General features: G+C 52.0%; 1 protein-coding gene across 2 annotated transcripts in view; it reads left to right on the top strand.

Moving 5' to 3' along the window:
* The window catches only part of COL15A1 (collagen type XV alpha 1 chain), a 101,669-nt gene that overhangs the window by 67,281 nt on the left and 9,833 nt on the right, over nucleotides 1-24,555 (top strand). Inside the window, exons 17-35 of one of the 2 annotated variants that reach the window (XM_073876669.1) lie at nucleotides 229-264; nucleotides 653-793; nucleotides 993-1,061; nucleotides 1,834-1,869; nucleotides 1,977-2,060; nucleotides 3,388-3,453; nucleotides 5,441-5,476; nucleotides 7,398-7,460; nucleotides 9,740-9,808; nucleotides 9,918-9,953; nucleotides 12,820-12,873; nucleotides 12,975-13,034; nucleotides 14,356-14,424; nucleotides 14,549-14,590; nucleotides 17,075-17,120; nucleotides 19,181-19,261; nucleotides 19,895-19,944; nucleotides 20,544-20,645; nucleotides 21,530-21,674. In XM_073876669.1, the coding sequence (XP_073732770.1) occupies nucleotides 229-264; nucleotides 653-793; nucleotides 993-1,061; nucleotides 1,834-1,869; nucleotides 1,977-2,060; nucleotides 3,388-3,453; nucleotides 5,441-5,476; nucleotides 7,398-7,460; nucleotides 9,740-9,808; nucleotides 9,918-9,953; nucleotides 12,820-12,873; nucleotides 12,975-13,034; nucleotides 14,356-14,424; nucleotides 14,549-14,590; nucleotides 17,075-17,120; nucleotides 19,181-19,261; nucleotides 19,895-19,944; nucleotides 20,544-20,645; nucleotides 21,530-21,674 (1,285 nt within the window). Of the gene's footprint in view, nucleotides 1-228; nucleotides 265-652; nucleotides 794-992; nucleotides 1,062-1,833; nucleotides 1,870-1,976; nucleotides 2,061-3,387; nucleotides 3,454-5,440; nucleotides 5,477-7,397; nucleotides 7,461-9,739; nucleotides 9,809-9,917; nucleotides 9,954-12,819; nucleotides 12,874-12,974; nucleotides 13,035-14,355; nucleotides 14,425-14,548; nucleotides 14,654-17,074; nucleotides 17,121-19,180; nucleotides 19,262-19,894; nucleotides 19,945-20,543; nucleotides 20,646-21,529; nucleotides 21,675-24,555 lie in introns of both variants that reach the window. The other variant, XM_073876668.1, reaches the window with a different exon arrangement.

The following is a 24,555-nucleotide window of genomic DNA, read 5'->3' as shown; positions in this document are numbered from 1 at the left end:
GTAATGAGCTAATAGTTGAAAAATGGATTTCTCAAGCTTTCAGTGTAACTTGCCTAGAAAACTGACAACTATAATGCACTCGGCTTGGAGACATCAGCCCATTTTAAGATCCTGTTACTTAAGAGTTGCTAATTCTGCATTTTCTTTTCTTTTGATTATACCACACGAGATGTATATTAATTGGCCCTTTTTCATGTTTTTTGTTTTGTTTGTGTGTGTGTTTTACAGGGCGCAAGAGGGCCTAATGGCTCAGTCGGTGAAAAGGTAAAAGAAAAAGAAAAAGCTTTCCTCTCATTCTCCTTCCTCTGGGTTTACTATAATTGGACTGTTGGGCTGGAGTGCTGAGCCTTTGCGTGTCAGGGAGCAGAGAGAGCCAGATCTCAGGAACTGCTCCGGGAAAGCAGAGTGGCTGGAGATGGAGGGCTGAACAACCTGCCGTGTCTGCTCCCCTCCCCTGCCCTCCACACAGGGTGCTTCAGCTTGTCTCCAAGTGAAATGTCCGCTAGCAAGACAGCAGTTTCTGTACCCGAAGCAGTGCCCATCAGAGAACACATCAACCTCCTTAAGTTCAAAGAATGATTTTCAGACTCAGGCATACTCCTTTCACAAGTGAACCCAGGGCTGCACAATAAACCTGCCCTCTTCCTTACAGGGCGACCCTGGCAACAGAGGCTTACCAGGACCTCCAGGGAAAAATGGACAAGTTGGCTCTCCTGGGGTCATGGGACCCCCTGGGCCTCCTGGACCCCCAGGGCCCCCAGGTCCTGGATGTGCAACGGGACTTGGGTTTGAGGTAAATTCCCCCCTTTCTGTGGTTCAAGAACAGTGTGCGCTGGGGACTGTTGGAAAAACCAGCTAACAGAACGCTGGTCCAATGGCAGAGACGGTGGTGACTCCCACACTGAGCCCAGCCCCAGGGCCCAGCTCCACACCTGGCACCAGGAGGTGCTCAGGAATTGGATATGAAATTCTCATTCTCTTCCCTTCCCCAGGATACTGAAGGGTCTGGAAGCATCAGGCTGTTACACGAACCCAGAATTTCTGGACCAGTGGCTCCGAGTGTAGGTTGAGTTTGGAAGCCTTCATTTGGAGGACTGCCATGCTGGAGTGAGGAAGTGGTGGGGGTGCCATCCTGGCTCTGCTATTTTTAGTAATTCTCCCTCTCCATGCCTTCAGCTTCCAGCTGTGCCATGGGGAGACCAAGTGCTCTTTATAGCTTGTTTCTTTGAGGAGCAGCACAGACGTTTTGCACAAGACATCCATAGGGGAAAACTTGAAAGTCCTCTCTGTCTCTCTCGTCCCTTGCCATCAAGCATCTCTGTTTCATTGCCTCCTACCTGCTGCCCCCCTCCGTACTCACCCTTCCCTCATTTCAGAACTCTGCGCTCCTGACAGGTGCTCCTCCCCCTTGCATCGAGCCCCAGGGAGGTGTGGTCCATCTCCTGCAATGATTCCTGCTCTCGAGAGGACCGATCTCATTATCTTTGTCAGATGGGACCCAGAGCTGAGCATACTGGTCCAAGAGAAAGAACCTTATAGGGGCAAGCAGCATCGCCCCGTCCATGGTTAAATAAGACCCTTCCCTATCCTCCAGATGCAGAGGGCTCTGAGATTCAGGCTTAAGAGGACACACACCCTGTGCTGGGAGAGAGCTTCTGTGGGTGTTCCTTTGTTCTGACTCTGGAAGGGGACTCTGCCCATCATCTTTTACTCCTATTATCTGGGGGCAAAATCCATGTGGGCGCTTAGGGAGAGATGGCAAGATGGGAGGACAGATGGGGAGTAAGCAAAGTGAAGAGAAGAAAACCAAAGAGTGTTTGTTTGTTTTACCAGGGTCCCAAAGGAGAAAAAGGAGACCAGGGACCCAAGGTGAGGTTACAGATCTGAGGTGGGGTGGGGGGAAGTTTCCAGCCAGGTTCTAGGAGCGTTATTCATGTACAGTGAATTTTTTTTTCCACTATCACTGTTGTATCCAGGGTGACAGAGGCATGGATGGAGCCAGCATTGTGGGACCCCCTGGACCCAGGGGGCCGCCCGGTCGCATCGAGGTCTTGTCCAGTGTGAGTATCATCCAGGTTGGAGTATGGCTACGTATTTTCTGCCTCTGCTAAAGGGGAGAGAAGGTTGTCCACAACTTTAGGGCCTTCAGGGCTGGTGGTTACACAGAGGGCACGTAGCTGGCTTCTGACATTGGAGTTTTCACTGCCAGCATGCCCTGCATGTCTGTTCCTACCCCAGTACCACCTCTCTCGCATGGTGCTTCCAGAACATTCCCCTGGTTGGCAGCATTTGCAGTTAAGAGAATGACAGCAACAGAGCTGTAACAGAGAGGCAGAGGAACACAGGTGGGGGAACAAGTGAGGAAGATGTTTTGGGATATGAGAAATTAAGGAAGACTTTCTGGAGGAAGTGCCTTTGAGTGGAGACTCGAGAGCTGAGAAGGATCTTACCAGGTTAAGTGTGAAGGACAGGACTTCCAGAAGTCAGGTGGCAGGCACACCCTGAGCCACAGCTCAGAAGAGAAAACACGAGTGTGTCCAAGGCACAGGGAGCTGATGGCTGTGGAGGGGGTGGAGAGTGATGGAAATTTGTAGAGAAGGCTGGGATGTGCTCGAGACCAGAGCAAGGTCCCCTTCATGTTAGGGCATCGCGTTGGTGAAAAACTGTGGCCCTTTGGAGACAAATGATGTCATACTGGTAGATGACAGAAAGACAAAAAGTCCCAAATAACTAGGAAAAAAGGATGACTAGAGTTTTAAAAAAGTGGGGGGGGGGGAATTAAAAATATCAAGCATGGGTAAGGGTGTGATGAAATAGTTAATCTCGTATGCTTTGGCGACAGTGTAAATTGTACCGCCCCTTTAGACAGCTCTTTAGCAAGCCCTTAAAACTAAAAATGTCCGTAACCGCCAGTTCCACGTGGAAGGATGGCCATGCTGTAGGGTTGGAGAAAACAAGTGGAAAAATAATACAGACAGTCTAATGCCTTTTATGTAAAACAGGCGTGTGGACACAAGCACACACACTGCCAACACTGTAAGCTTACTGTGGAGATATGTGTGTGTGAGTGTGTGTGTGTGTGTGTGTGTGTGTGTGTGTGTGTGTGTGCTTAAAAATAGAGACATGTGTTTAAAATTTTAAAAGAGAGCAGGCATTCACATATTGTGCAAGTTTAAGGTTAACTGAAAGAAGGAGGTGCTACGGCAGCTCCGGGCTGTTTTATAAGAAGTGGGGGAGGGGATGGATGTGTTGGCAGCGAGTTGAGGGTGTGATCATGTCCGCCTGTGTTCTGTCATGCTGGGGTGACTTCAGTTACAGCCTCCACTGCCAGGGGCAGGGTGGGCATGTGCTACCCTCTGTCTCATTGTCCGTTTTCTTTCTCTTCAGTCCTTGGCCAACGTCACCCATGGGTTCATGAATCTCTCGGACATCCCTGAGCTCATTGGGCCTCCGGTGCGTATCCATAGCTGCCCTAGAGTGAGGGTCCTACCCAGATGCCCCTGTGGAAATGAAGTTGGGTTGGTGTGGAGCCCTTTTAGCTCCTGAAGCACTGGAGCTAGAATATATCAGAATAGAATGGAAAAAGAACTTTGCGTTTCTGAGAAGTTGCTATTACATTAATTTGATCGTTCAGGGAGTTTTGTCCAACACAGTGGAAGCTCCCAGTCTCATGTATCAGAAGTATGTGTCATGGAAATCAGAGAATCATAAGTAACAAACCCATGATGTCCATGTGATGGCTTTGGCCTGCTTTTCTTAACATGATCTCATTTCATAGAACAGGAAGAGCCTAAGAGAGACCTAACCTTGTGCTAATGGGAAAACCACTGCACAAGGAGAGAACATGACTTGCTTCAGTCTTTCTAGCCCCCTGTTAGGGATCAGGAACACTCAGTGGAGCTACAGTATCTCTGTGAGTCCACAGAGTTGGTCTATGGCACAACAGCACCTAAGAGGAGGGAAGCTTCTTCCTGCAGTCTGTGCCATACATTCCCCATTGCACCAGCTAGGGAGAGAGGAAAGAGCTCTGAGGAGAGTTGGGGTTCCAGCCCGTCTGTCACACACACCCTGAGCCTCTGAGTCCACTCTCTGATAATGCCTCACCAGCTCTGGGGCAGCTCGTGAGAGGTTGGTGCATGTGGACCTGCTTTGCAAATGGCGCACTCTTTGCAAGCCCACATGGAGACTGAGGCTTATGCTTCCACAGCTGGGCAGCCCAGATGTCTTCAGGGGTCACCCACCCCTGCAGTCCCCACTGAGGTTGGCCTGAACCCACACCACCCATGTCCTGGGGGACCTCGGTGCTCTCCCCGAGGCTTCTGCAGATATCTAGCCTTCTAGAGCCAGTCTCTCCTGCTGGGTGACCTCTGTTGGTGGGTCCTTCCACTGTATCTTCTGAATTACATCTCCTGGGGCTCCCTTTCCTTGATTTCTGGAAAATCACTCAAAACAGCCCAGTAATCAACCCCTAAGGCAAACCAGCTGTCAAGCCAAAGTCATCTCACAGGGGGTCTTGGTATTTCTCACACTATTATAGGTCTAGGGTATTGGGTGGGTTATTACTAAAGCAACGTACCCGCTCAAATCCAAGATTTGGCCTCTCTGTTCTAAGAGTCTTTGGGCCTTGTCTGCCCCCACCTCTTCTCCCTCTCCCCACCTCTAGAATCCACCTTCCCCGCCAATCCCTGTCCTCCTCTTAGCAAATCCAGACCCTCAAGGGTCCTTTTCGGTCCTAATGAAGGGCCAAGGTTTTCCTACTCAGAGGCCCTTCCCTCTCTGAAGGGACTCAAGTCGCGGCCAGCACCCTCATGCCTTCCCACGCCACTGTGTAGATAGGGTATCGAGAAACGTGCTGCTCTCCGGCTGTCTCTCTCTTCATGTATTCTGCCAAACTCACAGACGTTTAATGAGTCTGTGGGTACCTGAGCCAGCAGGCAGAGCCCTGGCCAGTGTGGGAGTGAAGCACAGACTCTTTGTGTATTCTTCTCTGAGGGAGAAGAACTGAGTGTCAGCAACACGCCCCCACTCCCACCCCCAAATACCTCAGTGCACTCTTTGGGCTTACTCCTCAGAAATGAGGGTCTTATGCTCCAAGAACATGGGTCGAGGTTGGCACTGAGTGATTTCACAGAGCAGGGGTCAGCCACTTCAAATGCAGAATCCTGCCTGGGGGTGGGGTGGGAGTGGGGCCCCTGGGCTCCTGGGCACAGTTTCTGGCTCTGTCACCAATTAGCCGTGTGACTGCACAGTTCCTTCCCCTCCCGGGCCTCGGCATCCTTCTCTACAAACGGATCATGAGATCCCCCTCCCCCCACCTCTGTAGGAACATGCTTAGGCCTTTGGGAGGTTCTGGGAAGGGTGGGCCCCGGAGGCACAGCATTCCTGCCAGCTCTGGAAATGCTACCCCTAACCCGCCTGCTTGGTTTTTGGTATGTCACAGGGTCCGGAGGGCGTACCTGGGCTGCCAGGATTTCCAGTAAGTACCACAATAGACCTTTTCCCTCTGTGCCCTGGATCTGTGTTCATTCTGTTCCTTCCACCTGGAATGCCATTCCCTTCCTGCATGACCAAGCTCTGGTGCCATCTTGTGCATGAAACCTGTCCTCGTTGACCTCCACCTGGAGTGATCCTTTCCTCCTCGGAGTCCCATAGGCTTTATGTTCAGCTCTGCTGTGATTCTTTTCTGCCCCGAATAACAGTTATTTGGGTCCTTGTCTTTTTTTCTCAATTTTACTGTGAACAGCTTGTGGAGGTTGGGTCTTATCTCTCTCTCCCACAGTACCAGCAGAAACCAGAGCCAGTGATTGGCTTTCTATGAACGCAAGTAGATGAGTCAAGCATTTCAGTCTAGATAGATAGGTAGATAGGTAGATAAATAGATAGATAGATAGACAGACAGACAGACAGACAGACAGACACAGTCGATACAGTCCCAGCAGATCGGTTTCCTAAAGTGAGAAGATGTTAGCGATGGAGGATGGGGGAAGGAGAATCACGGACTAGAAGTCCAACAATCCATCGTCTGTGTGCACACTGTTGGGGTTTCCTCCGCGGAAGGCGCATATGCATTTCTGCGGAGAAAGTGATCAGTTCTATCTGAAACGTTGAGCCAGTGCTGAAGCTCAAGGCTCCAGAGTGAAATCTACATGGTTTCTCCAAGACACGACAGCTTCAAAAGGTCCCAATGCCGACAGGCCTATGCACGGTCTCCGGATAAATGAGGGAAATTTATCAAAACTGCGTCATAAATTTATTCTTGATGGTGGAATTATAAGCGATTTCTTTTTCTATTTCTACTTTTCTGAACTTTTTACATTTTGTAAAAGGAACATAGCCGATGATGACAATGAAAATGCGTATGAACTAGACCTTAGACACACGAGAGAGAGTGGCAGCCGTGGAGGACGCCTCTTCGTTAGGGAAAGAAGAGGCCACACCTCTGAGCTCCGGCCGTGGTTTGGCTGCTTCAAACTGGTGGCATGTTCCAGAATACGTTTTCCCCTAGAGGAGTTGTTCTGTGTTCCTGAGGCAGCCTCCAGGGCCACTTTTAGGGAGTAAAGAGGGGGCCACAAAGGCAGGTTCCGGTCCCCTGACCTCCAATAGAGAAGCTCCATTTGATGTATTTTATATATTGGGTTTTCACTGAAGTCTTGTTTGAAGAAAGGAAAGAAAAGAGCTTCATTGCTAAAAAATAATAATAACAAATATTGAAAGCCACTGCTTTTGTGGGTAACTCACCCTTTAACCCAGCACAGAGGACAGGGCCTAGCGCAAAGCTCCATGGCAGTAAAGCATGTAAGCCTTTTTGGGGCAGACGTCTGGCTATGAGTCATCGTCACAGGTATTCAGTGTCTGTTGGAGTTGAGAAGAGGTCACCTCTGGCTGGGTGTGCAGAACTTGGCTCTGTAGAGGGGCGGATGGGTGTTCCTGCAGGGGGAAGGGCATGGGTGGAGGCGCAGAGGGGAAGGGGAAAGGCTTACCCTGGTAGGGTGACAGGGAGCAGGGGATGAGGTGCTGATGGCTGGGCTGGGTTTGGGTGTCAGGCTGGGATGTTTGGATCCTGTCCCATAAATGGTAGGGAGCCAGAGAAGAAGTAGGAATTACGGAAGGTGAATGGTGGGTGGAGGCCGGCTGCAGGGTGGCCTGGGAGGACCCACGGGGCCAGCAGAGGCAGCAGAACCAGGCTGTTTCAGCAGTGCTCGTCGGAGGAAGCTCCAGGCCTGCTCACGCTCAGTGTTGTCTTCTTCCCACCAGACCACAACTTCATGGCTCATGGTCACTTCCTCCCACCGGTGGAATGACACACTCTATTCTACTTTGTGAAAAAAAAATACTTCCATTTGGTTAAGACATTTTCATCTTAACAAGTCACAAAAAAACCTGATGATTCCTTCCAGGGCCCTCAAGGACCAAAAGGTGACACCGGTGTGCCTGGATTTCCAGGACTGAAAGGAGAACAGGTAAGAGAGAGCCAGGTATTGAGTGAGATCATGCTCCAGAATTTGCTAAGGATTTCCAGTTGGCTGAAAGCAGCAGTCAACTTTTTAAAAATTTCTGAGATACAATTCACATACCACAAAATCCACTCCTTAAAGGATTATAAAGTCCAGTGACTTGTAGTATATTCACAAGGTTGTGCAACCATCACCACTACTGAATTCTTGGACATTTTCATGCCGAGAAGAAACTCCATAGTTATTAGCAGTCACTCCCCAGCTATTAACTTTTCTAATCTCCATGGTCCTCCAAGGTGTAGGTGGGCCATAGGTGGAGAAATTGATTCTCATCACAGTTTGGGAAAAGAACTCAACACGCCTTGAATGTTGTTGTCACATGTGCTGTGCTTTGTCTAACTACCTGTTGGGCACCCCCATTAGAGTGTGCGTTCCCCGAGGGCAGGCCACATGCCAATTTCTTTTCTATACTTCCAGTGCTTAGCATAGGTCCTGGTACACAGATGGCACCCAAGGCATTTATTGGATGAAAGAATATATAATTAATAAGTACAATGAATGCTAATATTTAGAAATTATAAGCTGGGCATTCTGCATTTGGATGGCAGTCTTGGTCCAAAAGCTTTGGAATAAATATTTAGCGTGCAAAGCATGTCCTTGGAGCTCCCAGGACACTGAACGGACCTTTATATCCTTCCACATTTGCCTCTTGGAATTAACATCCCAGTTGGTTTTTATGGATAAGGCAGAGAGTGACATCCCTACACAGATTGCAATGACTGGGGACTGGGTCATTAATTCATCTATCCCTTTGTGTACTCATCCGTCGTATATCCGTTCCCTGGGGTGTGCCGGCCAGTTTCCCATAGTAGGCACTAGGGACATAGAAGTAAGATAGGAGGAACAGACGTGCAATTAGCCAACAGAAAGTATGGCCATTGCTGTGCTGGAGGTCTGTGTGAAGCCAGTAGGAGCAGCCCTGGAGCCTGCCTTGAGAGTCTCGGAGGGTGGGTATGTCTTCAAGAGGAGGGAGCATTAAGCTTCTCTCTTTTCTCCTCCCCCACCATTTCACCCTGGCCCCGCAACAGAGGCTCCAGTGTGTGTTGGACCACAATCTTAGGGGGGAGAGGGGCAGTGTGCTGGGCGAAGGGGTCTAAGTTTGGCGCCACATGGGGTGATGTCTCGGGATGCTTCTCGCTGCCTTGGGCCTTTGGCAAGCAGCTGCTCTGGCTTGGGAGGAGGCCTGGTCAAGCAAGAGTGGTTCTTGCCTTAAACACAGTTTCTAGCGGGACCTATACGCCATCACCCTAATCTCCTGCCATCTTGAAAACTGGGATGCGCGCCCAGCCAGCTATGCTCCGGCCCTCACGGCAAACGCGCTTTCTCTTGCTCTGCCTCTAACGCTTTTGTGCTTGTCCTTCTCGCTGCTGCCGTGCTCAGGACTGCCTTCTCTCACCAGCACAGTGGTAAGATCCGGATATGAGGTGCGGCCTTAGGGGGACGGATGGAAGAGGCTGTCCTGGCTGCTTCTGGCCCCGTGGAAGGGAGACTTGAGCGGGGCCCAGCCCAGCCCCCCAGGGGCCAGTGCTGAAGTTGGAGCCAAAGCCTCAGAATGATACAGAGGGTTCCTCCACCTGGCCTTCTCTGTGCACAAATATCTTCTTGGAAGCCTCCTGGGTTAAGTAGACGGCTCTGCTGAGGACAGGATCTGGGGCAGGATTTGCCACCAGTCTACCCATCTCCCCAGTTCCCCAGCATCTGAGATAACTTTGCCCTGATCAGGCTTGCACAGGATCCTAGAGTTAGGGGACAAAGTTCCACATGGAGACACAAGGCCTCTGTGTTGAGAGAGGCTTCTGGTGTTCATACCTTTGTCTCTTCACCAATTGCAGAGGTTTTAACAAGAATAAGGATTGTTAGGAAAGCCAGCCACCAAATAAATTAGGAGCCAGAGGTTCTCAGAGGGGTGCCATGTAGCAAGAGGTGGGGAGGACCTTGTCAGGCTGGCTCCTGGAGGGCAGGGGTTGAGGATGCAGATCCGTCAGCAGCGGGAGCTCTGGGGGGGCTTGCAGGACCCCCACCTGGTCCTGTGGTGTATGGAGGGGATGACCCAGAGGGCACCCCCCGAGGAGGCTGCTGCAGTTCTCTCTCCAGTGACAAGTTATGTCAGAGCGGTGGGGCTGGAGGGACGGGGGCGAGGCTGCAGGACTGCGGGGCCGAGGGAGGCTCCAGATGCGGCAGTGAGGAGGAGGCCCCACTTCATCGAAAGGTTCTCTGAATTGCAGGGCGAGAAGGGAGAGCCAGGTGCCATCCTGACCGGGGACATTCCTCTGGAACGGCTGCAGGGGAGAAAGGTAATCATGTCGCCAGACCCTGAAGGCACACATCTGCGTCAGCATCCCATGTTTGTTCCTGCCACAGGCTGTGTCCTTCTGAATGACAAGTTCTGTCTCCCTGCTTTAGGGTGAACCTGGAGTGCATGGAGCCCCGGGACCAATGGTAAGCCAGAGCATCTCTCATTCGGGTGTGGCCTGGGGGCTGAAGGGTTTATCGTACTTTGGCTCCATTAGACTGAGTTGTCCCGGTTGTGAAAATAGAAGGGATGTGGCAAGATGCGTGTGGATTAGGGTAGGCTAATTGTAATGAAGTAAAAGTCTCACTGGTTTAACAGAGAAGCAGCTTGTTTCTCAGTCCCGCAAAGCCCATGGGTGGTGGTTCCTCGGCGGGCATCTCCCCTCCCAGCAGTGACTCAGGAACCCAGGATGCTTCCGTCCTGTGACTCCATCTGGTGGCTTCAAGGCCACACTGACATCTTCCAGCGGGCAGGCTGAGGCTGGGGCGGGGTGGGGGGGAAGAGATCACGGAAGATGATGAACATTACCTTTAGCACATTCTACCGGCCAGAAAGAACTCAGATGCGCCAGGGGGGAGGATGGGGCGACGCACAAACGTGTGGTTGAGCTGTGTGTCCAGGAAGGCAAGGAGCTCCGGATGGTGCTGCACATGCACAGGTACCCCGTGCTTGCCCGTGCTTGCCAGCTGAGGATCCATTGCCCCGGGAGCCCCTCGGAGGAGTCCCAGAGAGTCGCTCTGCTTTTTCGGCTCCTTTGTCATGAGGCCTTGAGCGAGTCCACTTCTGTCTGGGCTTCTGTAAGGTGAAGGTATTGAATTAGTACTAGATGATATGATAGGGCCCTTTTCACCTTACTTGCTCTAGGAATCTGTAACCCAGTTGGGCTGCTGAATGGTTTTGTAAGCTACCAGTTCTCTCCAGAATGAACTACAAACCTCTCATGTCTTGTCGTCCCCCCCCAACCACAAAGAACAAGAAAATTCAGGTGGTGGACACCCACTGTGGCTCAGACACGCTGACACCTCACGCCATCTCATTTCATCCTTAGCACTCCGAGAGGTGAATATCAGAATCTCCATTTTAGAGACCAGGACACTGAGGTCAAAGAGAGTGAGGAGCTTGCCCGTTGTCACACAGCTTGTAAGCGGTACACTGGGGATTTAACCAAGCCTGTCAGACTCTATGTCCAGGGTTTTCTGACTGCCTCCAGGAAACATTTCTTTGGAAGCATTTTGGCCTGGAGATTTGCACACAGGGTTTGTTTGGTTGAAGCCAGACCTCAGGCCTGGGGAGAAAGGACCTCACAGACGTATACATGTCTTTGGTGAATGAATGGCCCATAACCTCCAAGGTGCATCCTTCAAAGAGGCTTCTGAGGCCTTTGGACCTCTCTGTCAGGCAGAACGGATGGCCTGCAGGGGAGAAACTGTGGGTGAAGGCAGACTGGGGGAGTATTGTTAACCACTGGTTAATCACTTACTAGCATCCATTCCCATGGGAGGTAGCGGTAGTTAGCAATGGTGGCCAGCAGGCCACTGCAGGTGGCCACTTCGATTGTTCCTACTGAAGTCCAGTGTGTGCACAGCTTGCCAAGTACAGACAGTAAGGGAGCACCTGCTCCTCATTTGCATAAAGGTGCCATATAGGGCAGCCGTGGCCCTCATGACCAGTGCAGCCTACACTTCCTTTACAGATTCCCTAGAGCCATGTTACTCGTGGCTCCTGGATCAGCATCATCAGCATCACCTGGGAGCTTGTTAGAACTGCAGAGCCTTAGGCCCCACCCTGGACCTCTTGGATTTGCATTTTGACAAGATCCCAGGTGATGCCCATACACACTAATGTTTGAGAAGCTCTGCACTGGAACATACCACCAAGTGTCCTGTGTCCTGTGATTCCTTCTGTTCTTGCTTTTCTTGTATTAGGAGTAATGTGGGCTGGGTCTTTTATGTACAGAGCCTGTTTCCACTCAGCTTTATTTGCCATTTTCCAGGGCATGGCCATATATGTTAATGCAGCAGGATGAAGGGACTTGGCTTAAACTAGTTATTCCCCTTGGGAGACAGGGCAGACCCAGCTACAGAAGTCGGAGCGTGCAGACTGGAGGGAGAACTTTTCTGGGAAGAGATCGTATGCATTGTATGTATCTCAGATGCCAGAAGGCGTGAGGGTTCCTGCAGGAGATTGGAATAGGGCAGTGTTATCTAGAAGCCTGAAGACATAGAAAGCCAGCACTGGGATGAATAAGGGTCCACAGGTCAAGGACTCCTCTGGAGAAGTGGGGTGCCAGCCCAAGACTCTGGTCCTGAGAGACAGGTAGGAGCAAGGCAGAAGCCCAATTCTGGAGCAGGGTCTCGGGCTGGGCTTCCATGAGGGGTGAGGCAGGTCTGCATTATTCCAGTTGGAGACAGGGAGAGTCCTGGGACATAAGACCTAGAGCAAAGGTCCAGCTTTTTTTTTTTTTTTTTAAGATTTTTATTTATTTATTTGTCAGAGAAAGAGACAGAGAGCGCAAGCAGGGGGAGTGGCAGGCAGAGGGAGAAGCAGGCTCCCCGCTGAGCAAGGAGCCCCATACGGGACTTGATCTCAGTCAGGACCCTGGGATCATGACCGGAGCCGAAGACAGACGCTTTAGCCGGTTGAGCCACCCAGGCATCCCAAAGGTCCAGCTTCTAAGCTACCCCAGCACCCTGCTACCTACCTGAGGCCCTGAACTACTGACCTCTTGCTCCTTTGTTAGCCCTGAGAGGGTGGGGTCCGGAGTGTGGGGTGGGGCAGAGCCTGCAGGAACGCGTGGGGAGGTGAGGTGTGGGACAGATTGTCCCAGCCCAGAGCAGAGGGGTTGGGAGGCAAGGTGCCAGGCAGGTGGATACTTCATAATTGCCCGTCGTCCTCCTTCCTCCCCTCAGTGATTCATCCTCACCCCTGCTCGTGAAGTCAGGCCAGTGTCTCCCATCGCCTTGGCCCTTGACTTTCTGTTCTTTTCTAATCTGGTAATTGTTTTGCCTCTAGGGGCCCAAAGGACCGCCGGGACACAAAGGAGAGTTTGGCCTTCCCGGACGACCTGTAGGTGTTGGTGCTCCTCAGACTGGACGTGAGGGGCGGACATGTGGGCCGGGCTAGCGGCTGGGCAGTGGGCTTACTAAGGCATCACCTGTGGGTTTCAGGGTCGCCCGGGACTGAATGGCCTCAAGGGCGCCAAAGGAGACCGAGGGGTCATGATGCCGGTGAGTGACATGAGCACTGCCCCAGCCCCACACCCCCCGGGGACAGAGCCCGGAGTCCAGTGCCCAGAGGAGGACGGAGAGAGTGCCAGGTCCAGCGGGGGGGGCTTGCAGCCAGCATCTTTAGGAGTGTTTTTCTCCTTTCTCCAATGCCACTTCCAAAGATCCTCCAGCCCATCGCTGTCCTCCAGCTCACTCTCAGGAGGGTCCCTGTCACGGAAAGCACCTTAGTGGAACATAAGCTTCCTTGTCCAGACCCAAAAGGGAGGGTGGGAGAAAGCAATCCGGGTGTAGTCAGGAAATCTGGTCTCAAATCCCAGTCTTCTGACCCTGGGGTAGGATCCCATCTTCCATCCATACGCAGTCCCAGGGATTTTGCACATCCCTAGGGCTCAGGGTGCGTTTGTGAGTGCATTTCAAAGGTAGGTCAGCTACTTAGGCGGAGCCTCCCAAGATGGCAGACACTGGGGACATCAGCAGGTTCCAGGATCTACAATAAGGAAGCCAACGTTTATTGAGTACCTACTATGTACCAGACTGTCTGCAAAGTCTGCTTTTGTTTGGGCCACACTGCCTCTCCTTCGTATGTCCAGAAATCAGAAACGCAGTTTTACCGAGGCTTGTGGGGACTGGCTCACACTCGTCAAGCCCGCTGCAGCTGCTAGGAAAAGCAGACACTCCTGCCTTCACTTAGGATAATGAGTGCGGCTTCTGAGTAGGCCCGACTCCTCGTGCCTGTGGTCAGAGCCCCACCCCTCCTACTGCGAGGTCCTGCTTCAGATCCAGGCTTGGAGAAGAAAACACTGTGTGATACTAAGGCCAGGTTGACCTGGCTTTGAAAATAGCTCTGCTATTGAGCAAGAGTTTTGCATTTATTTTTGCATTTATGAGGCACTCTCCCAGGTACCGAGTCTGGTGAAGGAGCCTCCCCACCCCACAGCCCCCTCCATACTAGGGATGTGCTGGTGGAGAAGTGGTGGGTTCTGTGTCGGCTGAGCACTGCTCTGGGAGTCAGAATCTGAGTTCTGACTGTGTGGCCTTGAGCGGGTCACTTCCCCTCTCGGGGCCTCTGCCTCCATTTGTAAACCAGGGAGACTGTTTGCTCCGCTGCCCCCCCCCCCATGGGTTGCTATAAAGATGCCATGGGGGTCCTGGATGCAGTCGTGCTCTTTAGAAGTGTCAGGCCTACCTGTGGGAGAAGTTAGTCAACTTTAGAGGACTCTTCTTTTCACGTCGTGTCCCCCACATCCTGGAGAAAATATCCCGCAGTGCCTCTGCACTCACAATAACCTGAACTCAGGCGTGGCCTTTCTTCTCCCTTCAGGGCCCACCTGGCTTACCCGGTCCTCCAGGGCCCCCAGGACCCCCTGGAGCTGTGATTAACATCAAAGGAGTAAGTTGGGTGGGGCGGGGGGGGGGGAGACCTTCAGGGGACAGCGGGGAACAGACCCCAGACAGGCCTAAGCTGGAGTCGGCGGTCCTGATGGCCTCGCTTCTCTTGTTCTCACTTCGCACAGGCTGTCTTCCCCATACCAGTCCGGCCACACTGCAAAACGCCGGTAAGTAGTGTGGAGTCACCGCCTTACAGACCAGACTTCGGCATAGAAAGCAACCTAGAGAAGGTGATCAGTCTTTGCCTTGAGCCCCTGCAATCCATCAATGTCCTCTTTGATGTCTCCTATCACTTATACACAGACCCTGAAGTGAGTAGCTAGAAGCTTCTAGATAACAGACCGTGGCAATGAAACGTACTGCATCTTCTAAAGGTACACGTGCTGTCAGAGCGTTTCTTTTAATGCATCAGGAGAGCAGTGTCTCGTTATTGTAACCACATTAGCTTCATGCGGGGAGCAGTATAGTAAGAAGGAAGACAAACCCCTTAAAAGTATCAATGGGAAAATAAAACAATTCTGATCAGTGTTCGTTGCATTAGGAACTGTGGGCTAAGACCTACAACTGAGTGTGTCCTCTCCCTTCCCAGCAGGTGTGTTGCATACCACACAACCGTGAGAGGCCAGCACTCTCCCGCCCACTTTATAAAAAGCCAGCAAACTGTGACTCAGACAAGCTCACTGACTTGCCTAGGTCACGGGCCTGACAGAGCTGGGGTCGTCACTCGAGTCCCCTGGCCACCAGGCAGCAGGTGCAGGCACTGTGACTCCCAGGGGTCAGGCACGTGCCCGGTCACCCAGCTAGGCAGTGGCACTGTCGCTGAGGTCTTCCCTATATGGGGAGGGTCCTGTTTCCATGGGGAGGGCCAGGGAGAGAGGGCCTGTCCCCGTGCACAGGCATTAGTCACAGAACAATGTGTGATCACTTTCTCATTCATTCAACAAGTATTTCTTAAGGGCTTGCCGAGAGCCAAGTACTCTGCTGGGCCCTGGAGACACAGGGGTGAAATAAACAGGCGTGGCCTCCCTTCTCAGGAGCTTGCAAATGACAGTTTACAAAGATTCCTTGAAGTGGGTTCATAATTGGGTGTGGTGGTGAGGCTTGGGTCAGCAGCTTTAAAATGACGCCGTCTGGCTGAGTGTTTTGCCTGGACATCTGTCTGTGTTGAAATTTTGAGGCACCCAAGTCTGCAGCCCAGGGCCCAGAACTCTGGCCTAGAATGCAGACGATAGGACCCACTGAGATGACAAGGGGCCCTGCTGGCTCCCAGATCTCCATGAGGACCATAGCAAGCCAGGTCATGTCTACATCCATGGCCTGAAGGGATGCCTCTGAGAGATGGCTGCATTCCACCTCATCATACAGAAGGAGAGACCGTCGGCTCTAGGGCCCCTGTGAGTTTGTGCCCGAAGCCCCCTCCGCTAACACAGTTTCAGGTGTCAATGGAACAACCACGGGGCAGCACTCGACAAACTTGAGATTATTGTAAAAGTGCCATTGCAGTCACCACGGCCTGTGCTAGGACGCTTTGCCGTAGCCGTGGCCTCTGGGGTCATGAGCTTCCTGAAAAGAAACCAAAGATGAGCTCAGAGCATTTTTGATGAGTTTTTGATTTCACATTGCCTGGCCGGACACCATGGACATTTCTGGACCAGCTCTCAAAATGAACACTTGAAAAAGAACTGCTATCTTCCTTCCATGACAGCATCCATCATGCCATAAGCCCCTCTGCTTTCAGCCCCTTTCTGACACCACCACGATGTCAGCCCACGTCGGGAGTGGAAGAACCCTATCAGCGTAGCCGCGAGCTATCAGCTTGGCACTGCCACCTTCATCCGTAGCTTTGAAATGTTGTTCTTAGGGATTCCCATCCACTCCCTGCCCCCTTTCTTCTCTTGGTGACCCCTGAGCAGCTTGTGACCCTCCACCCAAAAGTAGGAGGATCCTGGTGCCAGAGGGGTCATTTTGATCCCACATATCAACTGGCAAAGGGTGAAGTTGGGTATTAAAAGCAGGGTCACAGATGGCTCTGTTTTTTAGATAAGAAAATGCAGGAATCTGGGAATGAACTAGGAAGGAGTATTATCTAGGATAACTTGGGTGCCAGACCCCTGCCTCGTCATGGGGAGTCTAGAATAGCCCTTCAACCAAATGCTAATCCCCTTTATTAATTACCGCTACCATCATCAGCTCCTGTTCATTACGTGCATCCTTGATTCTATGCCACAGCAGAACTCATGGCCAGCGCAGCCTCATGGCTGGGTACATCACTCACTCAGATGCTTGACCTTTCACGTGAATCAGTCCTAAATCGCAAGAAAGGAGGCTAAGAACGCTCATAACTGGCCACGATTTATCTCGAAGCTTTGCGCTTTCCCCTTGCAGAGTTGTTCAGCCAGTGAGTCTCCCCCCGGCCTGGCTGCATAATGCCCACTGCCCCCGCTCCCCAGTTGAAGGCCTGCTTTGGCCTGTGCATTGAGGGCTGCTGGGGAGCTCACGGCTTTTGGGGGCTCCAGAGCCAAAGACGGGCCTGACTCCATGACGGCGTGCCTCCTATCACATGCCTCCAGGACAGGGGACAGTGGTGGCCTGTGGATGCAAATCCCAGGACAGGGTTTGCACTTTATGACCTTGACTCTCTTTCTCTCCAGGCTGACACCACTCATCCTGGGAATTCAGAGCTCATCACCTTTCATGGTACCGTTTCCCTTCTTCACCTTATGGTTCTGTGGGACTTTTCCAGACCCTTGTAGCTCTGCAGGAGGTGGCCTCCACTCCCAGTGCTGGACCTAAGACTCATGGCTGGGAGTCTGGCTGCATGTGGTGGGAGCAGGGGTCGCTGGGCCAGCGCTGTGGGGTTGGGCACCTCTTTTTGTTTTGTCACACATCTGTATGTTCTGTACATCTTGGCTGGGACTTCCAGCTAGCAAGAAGTACTCCATTTGTCCACATTTTTGTTAATTTGTTCATAAAGCATCCACTGAGACCATAGTTCATGAGTGTAGCCCGTGCATTGGGTTGAGGCAGGGGAATCCTACACCGTTCCTGCCACGCAGGCCCTTAGACTCCATGAGATGGAGCTAGTTTAGAAATCATGATAATGCAATGTACCAAGAACGAGTACAGGGAAGGGCCATGGGAGCTCAGAAGACCTTTGCTTCAGAGAGTTCTTGGACCAGCCGCAGCGGCCTCTCCTTAAAGCATGTTAGAAATGCAGCATCTCAAGCTCCACCGTGGACCTGCTGAGTCAGAGGCTGCACTTTAAACTCCTCACTGAGGTCATGCTCAGTAAAGTGTGAGAGGCGCTGGCTCTGGGTGTCTCATTAGTAAATATCCACAGAGGGCGTAGGTCAGGAGACGGGAGCCAACAGGGGAGCAATCACTCTGGTCCCTGTCCCCATGTCCGCGGTCACTCTGTCTGTCCCCCTTTTGATTGAGAGGTCTGGACACTTGCCATTTAAACAGGTAAAGGTCATTTTTCCCCAAGACTGACCCCCTGGCTCTGCTCTGTTGTCCATGGCCCGCCGGGCGGTGGTCTCCCTGATGATATTTGGCCCCGTGGTTTTTCTGTTGCTTTTGGTTATAGGGTCCAGACGGCTTTCACCCTCCATGCTCAGATCCAGTTCAAAGCTCACCCCTGGCCCCTGGTGCAAGGTGGATCTTGGGGAGGCAGAGTAGAGTTGGATTTGCTGTCTCAGATCCCCGGTGCTTTCCCGTCCTCACGGGGCTGCTCTGGGAGGCAGGGGAGGGAACAGACATTTCTGGACAGGACAGCCCCCGGTGAGCCTGTGTCCTGCTACTTACTTGTGGTTGTTACTCCTGCTCCCTGAGGTGAGCAGCCTCATCGATGCTGGTGAGCTCAGTATCCCCTTCTCTGGGCTTCACCACTGTGGGTGGGTGGAGGCGTGCCCCCCTGGCCCCGCGATTGCATCTCCCTGCTGACCCCCAGCTGGTAGCATCATGCCTCTGGTACTCACACCCCTTCCCCCATGCTGAGAAGCCTGAGCCCCCCAACCCTATCTCTAGGCTCAAGGGTACTGCTCGGTTGATCTGTCATACCTCTTGGGAACTAGGAATGCAGAGATCTAGTGTCTCCCCCACCTGTCAAAGTGGGGACAGGGGATTGCTTCCCTTCCCCAATGCCGAAGTTCCAGAAGGCACCCTCCATGCCTCTCCTGCATAGAAAGAGTTGGAGAGAGAGGGTGCTTCTCATAAATCCTAAGAAATGGTGGTGGGGGACACAGCTGGCCTCCTTCCAACTCTGTACATGGAATACTTAGCACCCTTGGTGTCCTCTGAGGGCACTCCTGGGAGATTGCTCTCCTCCCTACACCACCGTGCTGCACAGGTAGAGAAGAGATGGGACTGGGAGTTTGACTGGATGTTGAGCCTGTGAGGCTGCGTGCATGAAGCCGGCCAGGAGAGGGTTACCTGTAGCCTCTGCTGGGCCCCCACCATGCACTGCGGACACCTTGAGGTTAGCACTCACTCCATCCTGCATCACGTTGTCCTTCACTGTGTCCATCTCCCCATCGGTCCCCAAAGACCGAGCTTTGCAAAGTGAGGAATTGTGTCTGATGTATCTACCTCTGTCCTCCCCATCATTTAGCAAAGGATTTCGTACCTTCGATAGGCCTTTGTGTAATGAGTGGACTTTGCTAAAGGGGCTCAGTGTGAAAACTTGTCTCAGAAACATTTCATATAGAATGAAGGTGATTTTCCATTTTTTTTTTAAACATTTATGTGTTTGGTGGCAGGTGTTAAAGGGGAAAAAGGATCCTGGGGTCTTCCAGGCTCGAAAGGAGAGAAAGGCGACCAGGGGGCCCAAGGACCACCAGGTATTCCAGCTGTTGCTCCAGATCTCGCCTTTGACTTTTGTTCCCGAGAAATCCAACTGAGCCAGAAAGTAAGGCACATTTTATTACCACCCTGACCACAAGCTCCACGGAGTTCTAGAGAGACCCAGTCATGGGCCACACATACCCATGATAGAACATTGTCGAGAGAGACCACTTCCAATCATTCATGCTTCCTGTGCAAAATGAGGCCCAAAGAGGGCCAGCGACATGTCCAGGATCCCACAGTGTCTGGGTTGTGGGGCCGAGCCTAGGACTCCAGTGCCCACTCTGTGAGCCAAACCAACGTGAGGTCACTTCCACTGGGGAATAATGATGGTTGCCAACTTGGAGACTTTTATTTATTTATTTATTTAAAGATTATTTATTTGAGAGAGAGAGAGCGCCATCAGGGGAAGGGATAGAGAAAGAAGGAAAGAGAGAATCCTCAACCAGACACCCCACTAAGCACGGAGCCCAATGCGAAGCTCGATCTCACAACCCTGATATCATGACCTGAACTGAAGTCAAGAGCCGGACACCCACCTGACTGAGCCCCCCAGGTGCCCCTGGAGACTTTTATTTTTGAATTTCTGAGGTTATCGTTGTGAATTTTACATAGCATTTCTTTTTCAGGCCCTCCGGTGGACCCGGCTTACCTGAGACACTTTCTGAACAGCTTGAAGGTGAGTTTTTCTCTACCAAACATTTGGCCTGTGTTTCTTTTCTTTTCTTTTCTTTTTTAAAGATTTTATTTATTTATTTGGCAGAGAGACACAGCGAGAGAGGGAGCACAAGCAAGGGGAGTGGGGGAGGGAGGAGCAGGCTTCCCGCTGAGCAGGGAGCCCGAAGCGGGGCTCGATCCCAGGACCCTGGAACCATGACCCAAGCCGAAGGCAGACATTTAACAAACTGAGCCACCCAGGCGCCCCTATCATATATTCTTATCAGCAGTGCACAAGGTTCCAATTTCTTTGCATGCTTGCCAACACTTAACTATTTTCTGTTTTTTTTTGTTTGTTTTTTTTTTAAATTTATTTGTCAGAGAGAGACACAGCAAGAGAGGGAACACAAGCAGGGGGAGTGGGAGAGGGAGGAGCAGGTTTCCCGCGGAGCAGGGAGCCCGATGTGGGGCTCGATCCCAGGACCCCGGGACCATGACCTGAGCCGAAGGCAGATGCCCAACGACTGAGCCGCCCAGGTGCCCTGGCCTGTGTTTCTGAGTGCTTGGGCTTACATCATAGACTGCTTCATCTTCCTCTTAATGAATGCTCTCTGCTTGCAGGGGGAGAATGGAGACCGGAGGATCAAGGGAGAAAAAGGAGACTCTCACGGTGACTTCTCTGTGTCGGGGCCTCCAGGCCCGCCAGGAAGTCCTGGCTTGGTTGTGAGTAGTGACTTCTCCTCGCCATCTGCCTCAGTGAGTCACAGCCTTCCCTGAAGCCCCCCAGCGGGACTAGGCAGTTGGAGAGTCAAGGGTCTGTCACAGTACCATAAGCTAGAGGCAGGACTTGGGCATTGGCCTCTCTCCCTCGTATTTATTTACTGATGGGGAGGTTGGTTGAGGCCCACGGAGGAAAGGGAGCTGGCCGTGGCCATATGCATCCAGGCAACTTCCAGGTCACTAACCACACTGCCTTATTCATGTCAGTGGTGGAAAATTCTCTCAACCCAAGGAGTTACTGATGGTGAACATAGGAGATAATGAAGGCAGAATGGAAGGTGAGGGAGATATTTTTAGAGGGGGCTATTTGATTCTTCTGAGATTTCATCAAAGAAGGAGCCCCTAGATAGGCTTGGTCTTCTTAGGATTCCAGGTTTCTCCAGCCTCACAAGAGAGAAATTCAGGTTATACCTCCCGTGAGATAAAGACCAGACCATGACCCTCCAGAACCCTAAGCAAACTCTGGTCCCAGTGCCCAGTGTGAGGGTGGACCCAGCAGAGCCTGGAGACCAGGGGTCCACTTCCACCTCTACTGCGAATTGGCTTTGACACTGAACAAGCCCCATCCCCTCTCTGTGCCTGAGTTTCCTAATCTGTGAAATGCAAAGTCAGGGCCCTTCTGACTCCAGGGCTCTCTGGAGTTGGACGCGGTGACATTGAGCATGATGACCGGGCAGCTGTTCTCTAGGTCTCATTCCACCCAAGCTGTGCCCGGCATGGAGGATGGCCATAGCCCGAGCTGGTAGTTACTGACTTTTTACAAACACCCTCCTACAGAGAAGAGCTGGGACCTCTAGAGATTGGTGCTGCGTTCTCTCTCCTGACAGGGCCAGAAAGGGGAGACTGTCGTTGGGCCCCAGGGACCCCCGGGGGCTCCTGGCCTGCCTGGGCCTCCTGGCTTTGGAAGACCTGGATCCCCTGGGCCACCAGGACCCCCAGGGCCACCAGGACCACCAGCGATCCTTGGAGCAGGTCAGTACCGTGAATGGTGGTCATTCATGCTGTCCCTGCTATTGTGCTCGGGGTCAGTCGCCACATCCGAGTGGCACGTCCGGGCCACATTGTGTGACAGAGAGCCATTTCCTGGACAGAGCTTTCTTTCTTTTCTTTTTTTTTTTAAATTGATACATAATTTATATGCCATAAAATTTACCCATTCAAAGGGTACAGTTCAGTGTTTTTTAATATATTCACAAGATCGTGCAGCCATCTCCTTTCTCTAGTTGCAGAACATTTTCATTGTCCCCAGAAGATACCCTGCACCGATGAGCAGTCATTCTTTCCCTCCCCCAGCCCCCACCGCAGACCTGGGCATTGCGGATATGCTTTCTTTCTCTCTGGCTTTGCCTCCTCTGGACTTGTCGTGCCCAAGGAATCACACCACATGTGGCCTTCTGTGTCTGGCTTCTTCCCCTTGGCATAACGTGCTCCAGGCTCATCCGTGTGGTAGCGTGCATCAGCACTTCCTCGCTCGGCCGAGTACTGGCCCACACTACCTCCCGCTGATGCGCTCATCCGCTGACGGACATCTGGGTTGTTTCCGCTTCGTGGCTTTCGGGGACAGCGCTGCTATGAACAGTCGCGTACACGTTCTCGTATGTTTTCGACTCTCCCGGGTGTGTACTCCTAGGTGTGGCCTTGCCGGGTGGCAGAGACTCGTGTTCACTCTGTTTCGCCCTTCGAGGACCTGCTTTCCAAAGTGGCTACCCCATTTTTGCGTCCCCTCCAGCAGCGCCGGCAGGCCCCGGTGTCTGCTTCCTTTCACCCACCCTTTTTATTCTACCCGTTTTATTCCAACCAGCGCCCGTTCCCGTGAACTGATAGCGCGCGGTGGTGTTCATTCGCCGTACCCTAAAGTCTAACGACGTGGAACATCTTTTCATGGGTGGGTGGGAACTTCTTGGCTGCTTTGTCAACGCCTGGCCCCGAGAGGACTCGAGGACCAGCATTGATTTCTAACCCTCTATAAAAATCTCCCTAGCCACAGATGCCTCACTCCCTCCAAAAACAAATGGGTGAAGTAGAAGAAAACCTCCCTTTACTGACTGAACATTTACCAAGCGCCAGGCATTCCGCTCGTTACTCTCCTCCATCATTTCATGGAATTCTCACAAAACCCTTCAAGGAAAGTGTTAGCATCTCCATTTTACAGATGAGGAAAGTGAAACCCACGGGATGTTTCCAAGGTCGCACTCCTAGTCAGGGGCACCGACGGGATGCGGACCCAGATCGGTGTCGCCCCGAAGCCTGTGTTCTTTCTACTCGGCCCATGGTGAAAAAGCAGCAGTCATAGCACGAATGTGTCGCTGTTGCCGGCACTGGCACGAGCCATGTGTGGTGGAAGGAGCCCCGGGAAGGGAAGTGTTGGGGGCACAGGGAGAACCTTACCCAGGAGGTGACTTTGGGACTGGGCCTTTCACTTAGTCGGGGGTTTTTATGGCTGCAAGTGATAGAAATGTAACTCAAACTAGCTTAAGCAGAAGGGGAATTTTTTGGATGTGAAGAAGGAGGTGAATCATTCTTTGTGGGATGGGCCGGCCTACAGCGGGGACCTTAGGCTCAGCCAGAACCAGAGACTCAACCCCTGTGAGGATTCTCTGGCCATCTCCTGTCTCAGCTTCTCTCTCTAGGCTTGCTTCGCGTTTCTTCGCCACAGACCACATCCCCTGCACGGTGGGAAATAGGGTTACTGACAACTCAGACTTTCAACCGTCAGCTAGAAATTTTGGCCTTCTTCCTCGGTTTTAGTTAGAAAGGTCCTGGGGTGGAGAGGTCCTAGGGAAGAATTCTGACGAACCTGGCCTGGCCCAGATGCCCAACCTTGGACCAGTCAGCTGTGGCCAGAAGGCAGGATCACATGAGAACAGGACAGTGCCTTCTGAATCCAAATGTTTGTAGGGGGCGAAGGGAAAGATCTCAAGAGAAAGAGAAAGTGAGGATCCTGGTCCCACAAAGAAAGAAGGTGCTAGGGAGATAAAACCATAGGTGCCACCCTAACCTTGGGGGGTGAGCAGGAGTGGCAGGAGGAGGAAGGACATTACAGGCTGCAGAGAATCTGTTGTTCATAGCAGCTCTACATAAGATGCTGCCCGGGGCTCCTCGCTCCACTGACTAAGGACTGCCTCTCACCCAATGCACGGCCATCCACAGCTTACAAAATGTTCTCCTATCAATTAGCCCACTTAATCGTCACAGCGACCCTGGGAGGGAAAGGAAATGGATATTACTGTAAAACTCATTTCATGGGTGAAGACACTGAGGCTCAGAGGGGTTAGGAGACTTGCTCAAGGTCACAAATACTAGTAAAGGCTTGGCTGGGGTCCAAATCCAAGTCCTCCGACCCTCTCTTCACCAGACATTCAGCATCTATGTAATGATTTTCAAGTCCTGTGTCAGAACTGTGGACTTAACTTGCACCTGAAAAATCTCACAGAATGATTTTACTGGGATTTGCAAAAACATCCTGAAGTGCCAAGAGCTTTGCAGATTTTTTAGGGGGATGGGGTTTGGAGAGGTAGAAGGAGAGCACGGGCAGGTGCATTTTCCTAGGGAAGAGGGCACGGACTCTTTAAACACTGCAAACCTCTGGCTGGATGCTATGCAGTTTGTGCAAGGCACATCCCTAGTTTCCATCTTTTCTCTGTTCTCACCACAGCCTAGTGAAAAGGAAAAGCTGGTTTACATTTCACAGGTGAGGAAGCAGGGGTTCAGGGCTTACTGTTTCCCTGAGATTGCACGGCTGAGAAACGACAGCTCAGGGGCCGCAGTCTGGGTCTCCCGGCCCCAAGGCCAAGGCTCCCGCTTGTCCTGCTTCTGCAGCTCAGCACCTTCTCTTCCTCTTTCTTTCTTTTTT

This window comes from Callorhinus ursinus, unplaced genomic scaffold (genome assembly GCF_003265705.2).
Source record: "Callorhinus ursinus isolate GAN/ISIS: 27379988/994484 unplaced genomic scaffold, GSC_fseal_2.0 scaffold24, whole genome shotgun sequence".
Classification (NCBI taxonomy): domain Eukaryota; kingdom Metazoa; phylum Chordata; class Mammalia; order Carnivora; family Otariidae; genus Callorhinus; species Callorhinus ursinus.
The sequence above is the reverse complement of the archived record's forward strand: the minus strand, read 5'-3'. Positions and strand labels throughout refer to the sequence as shown.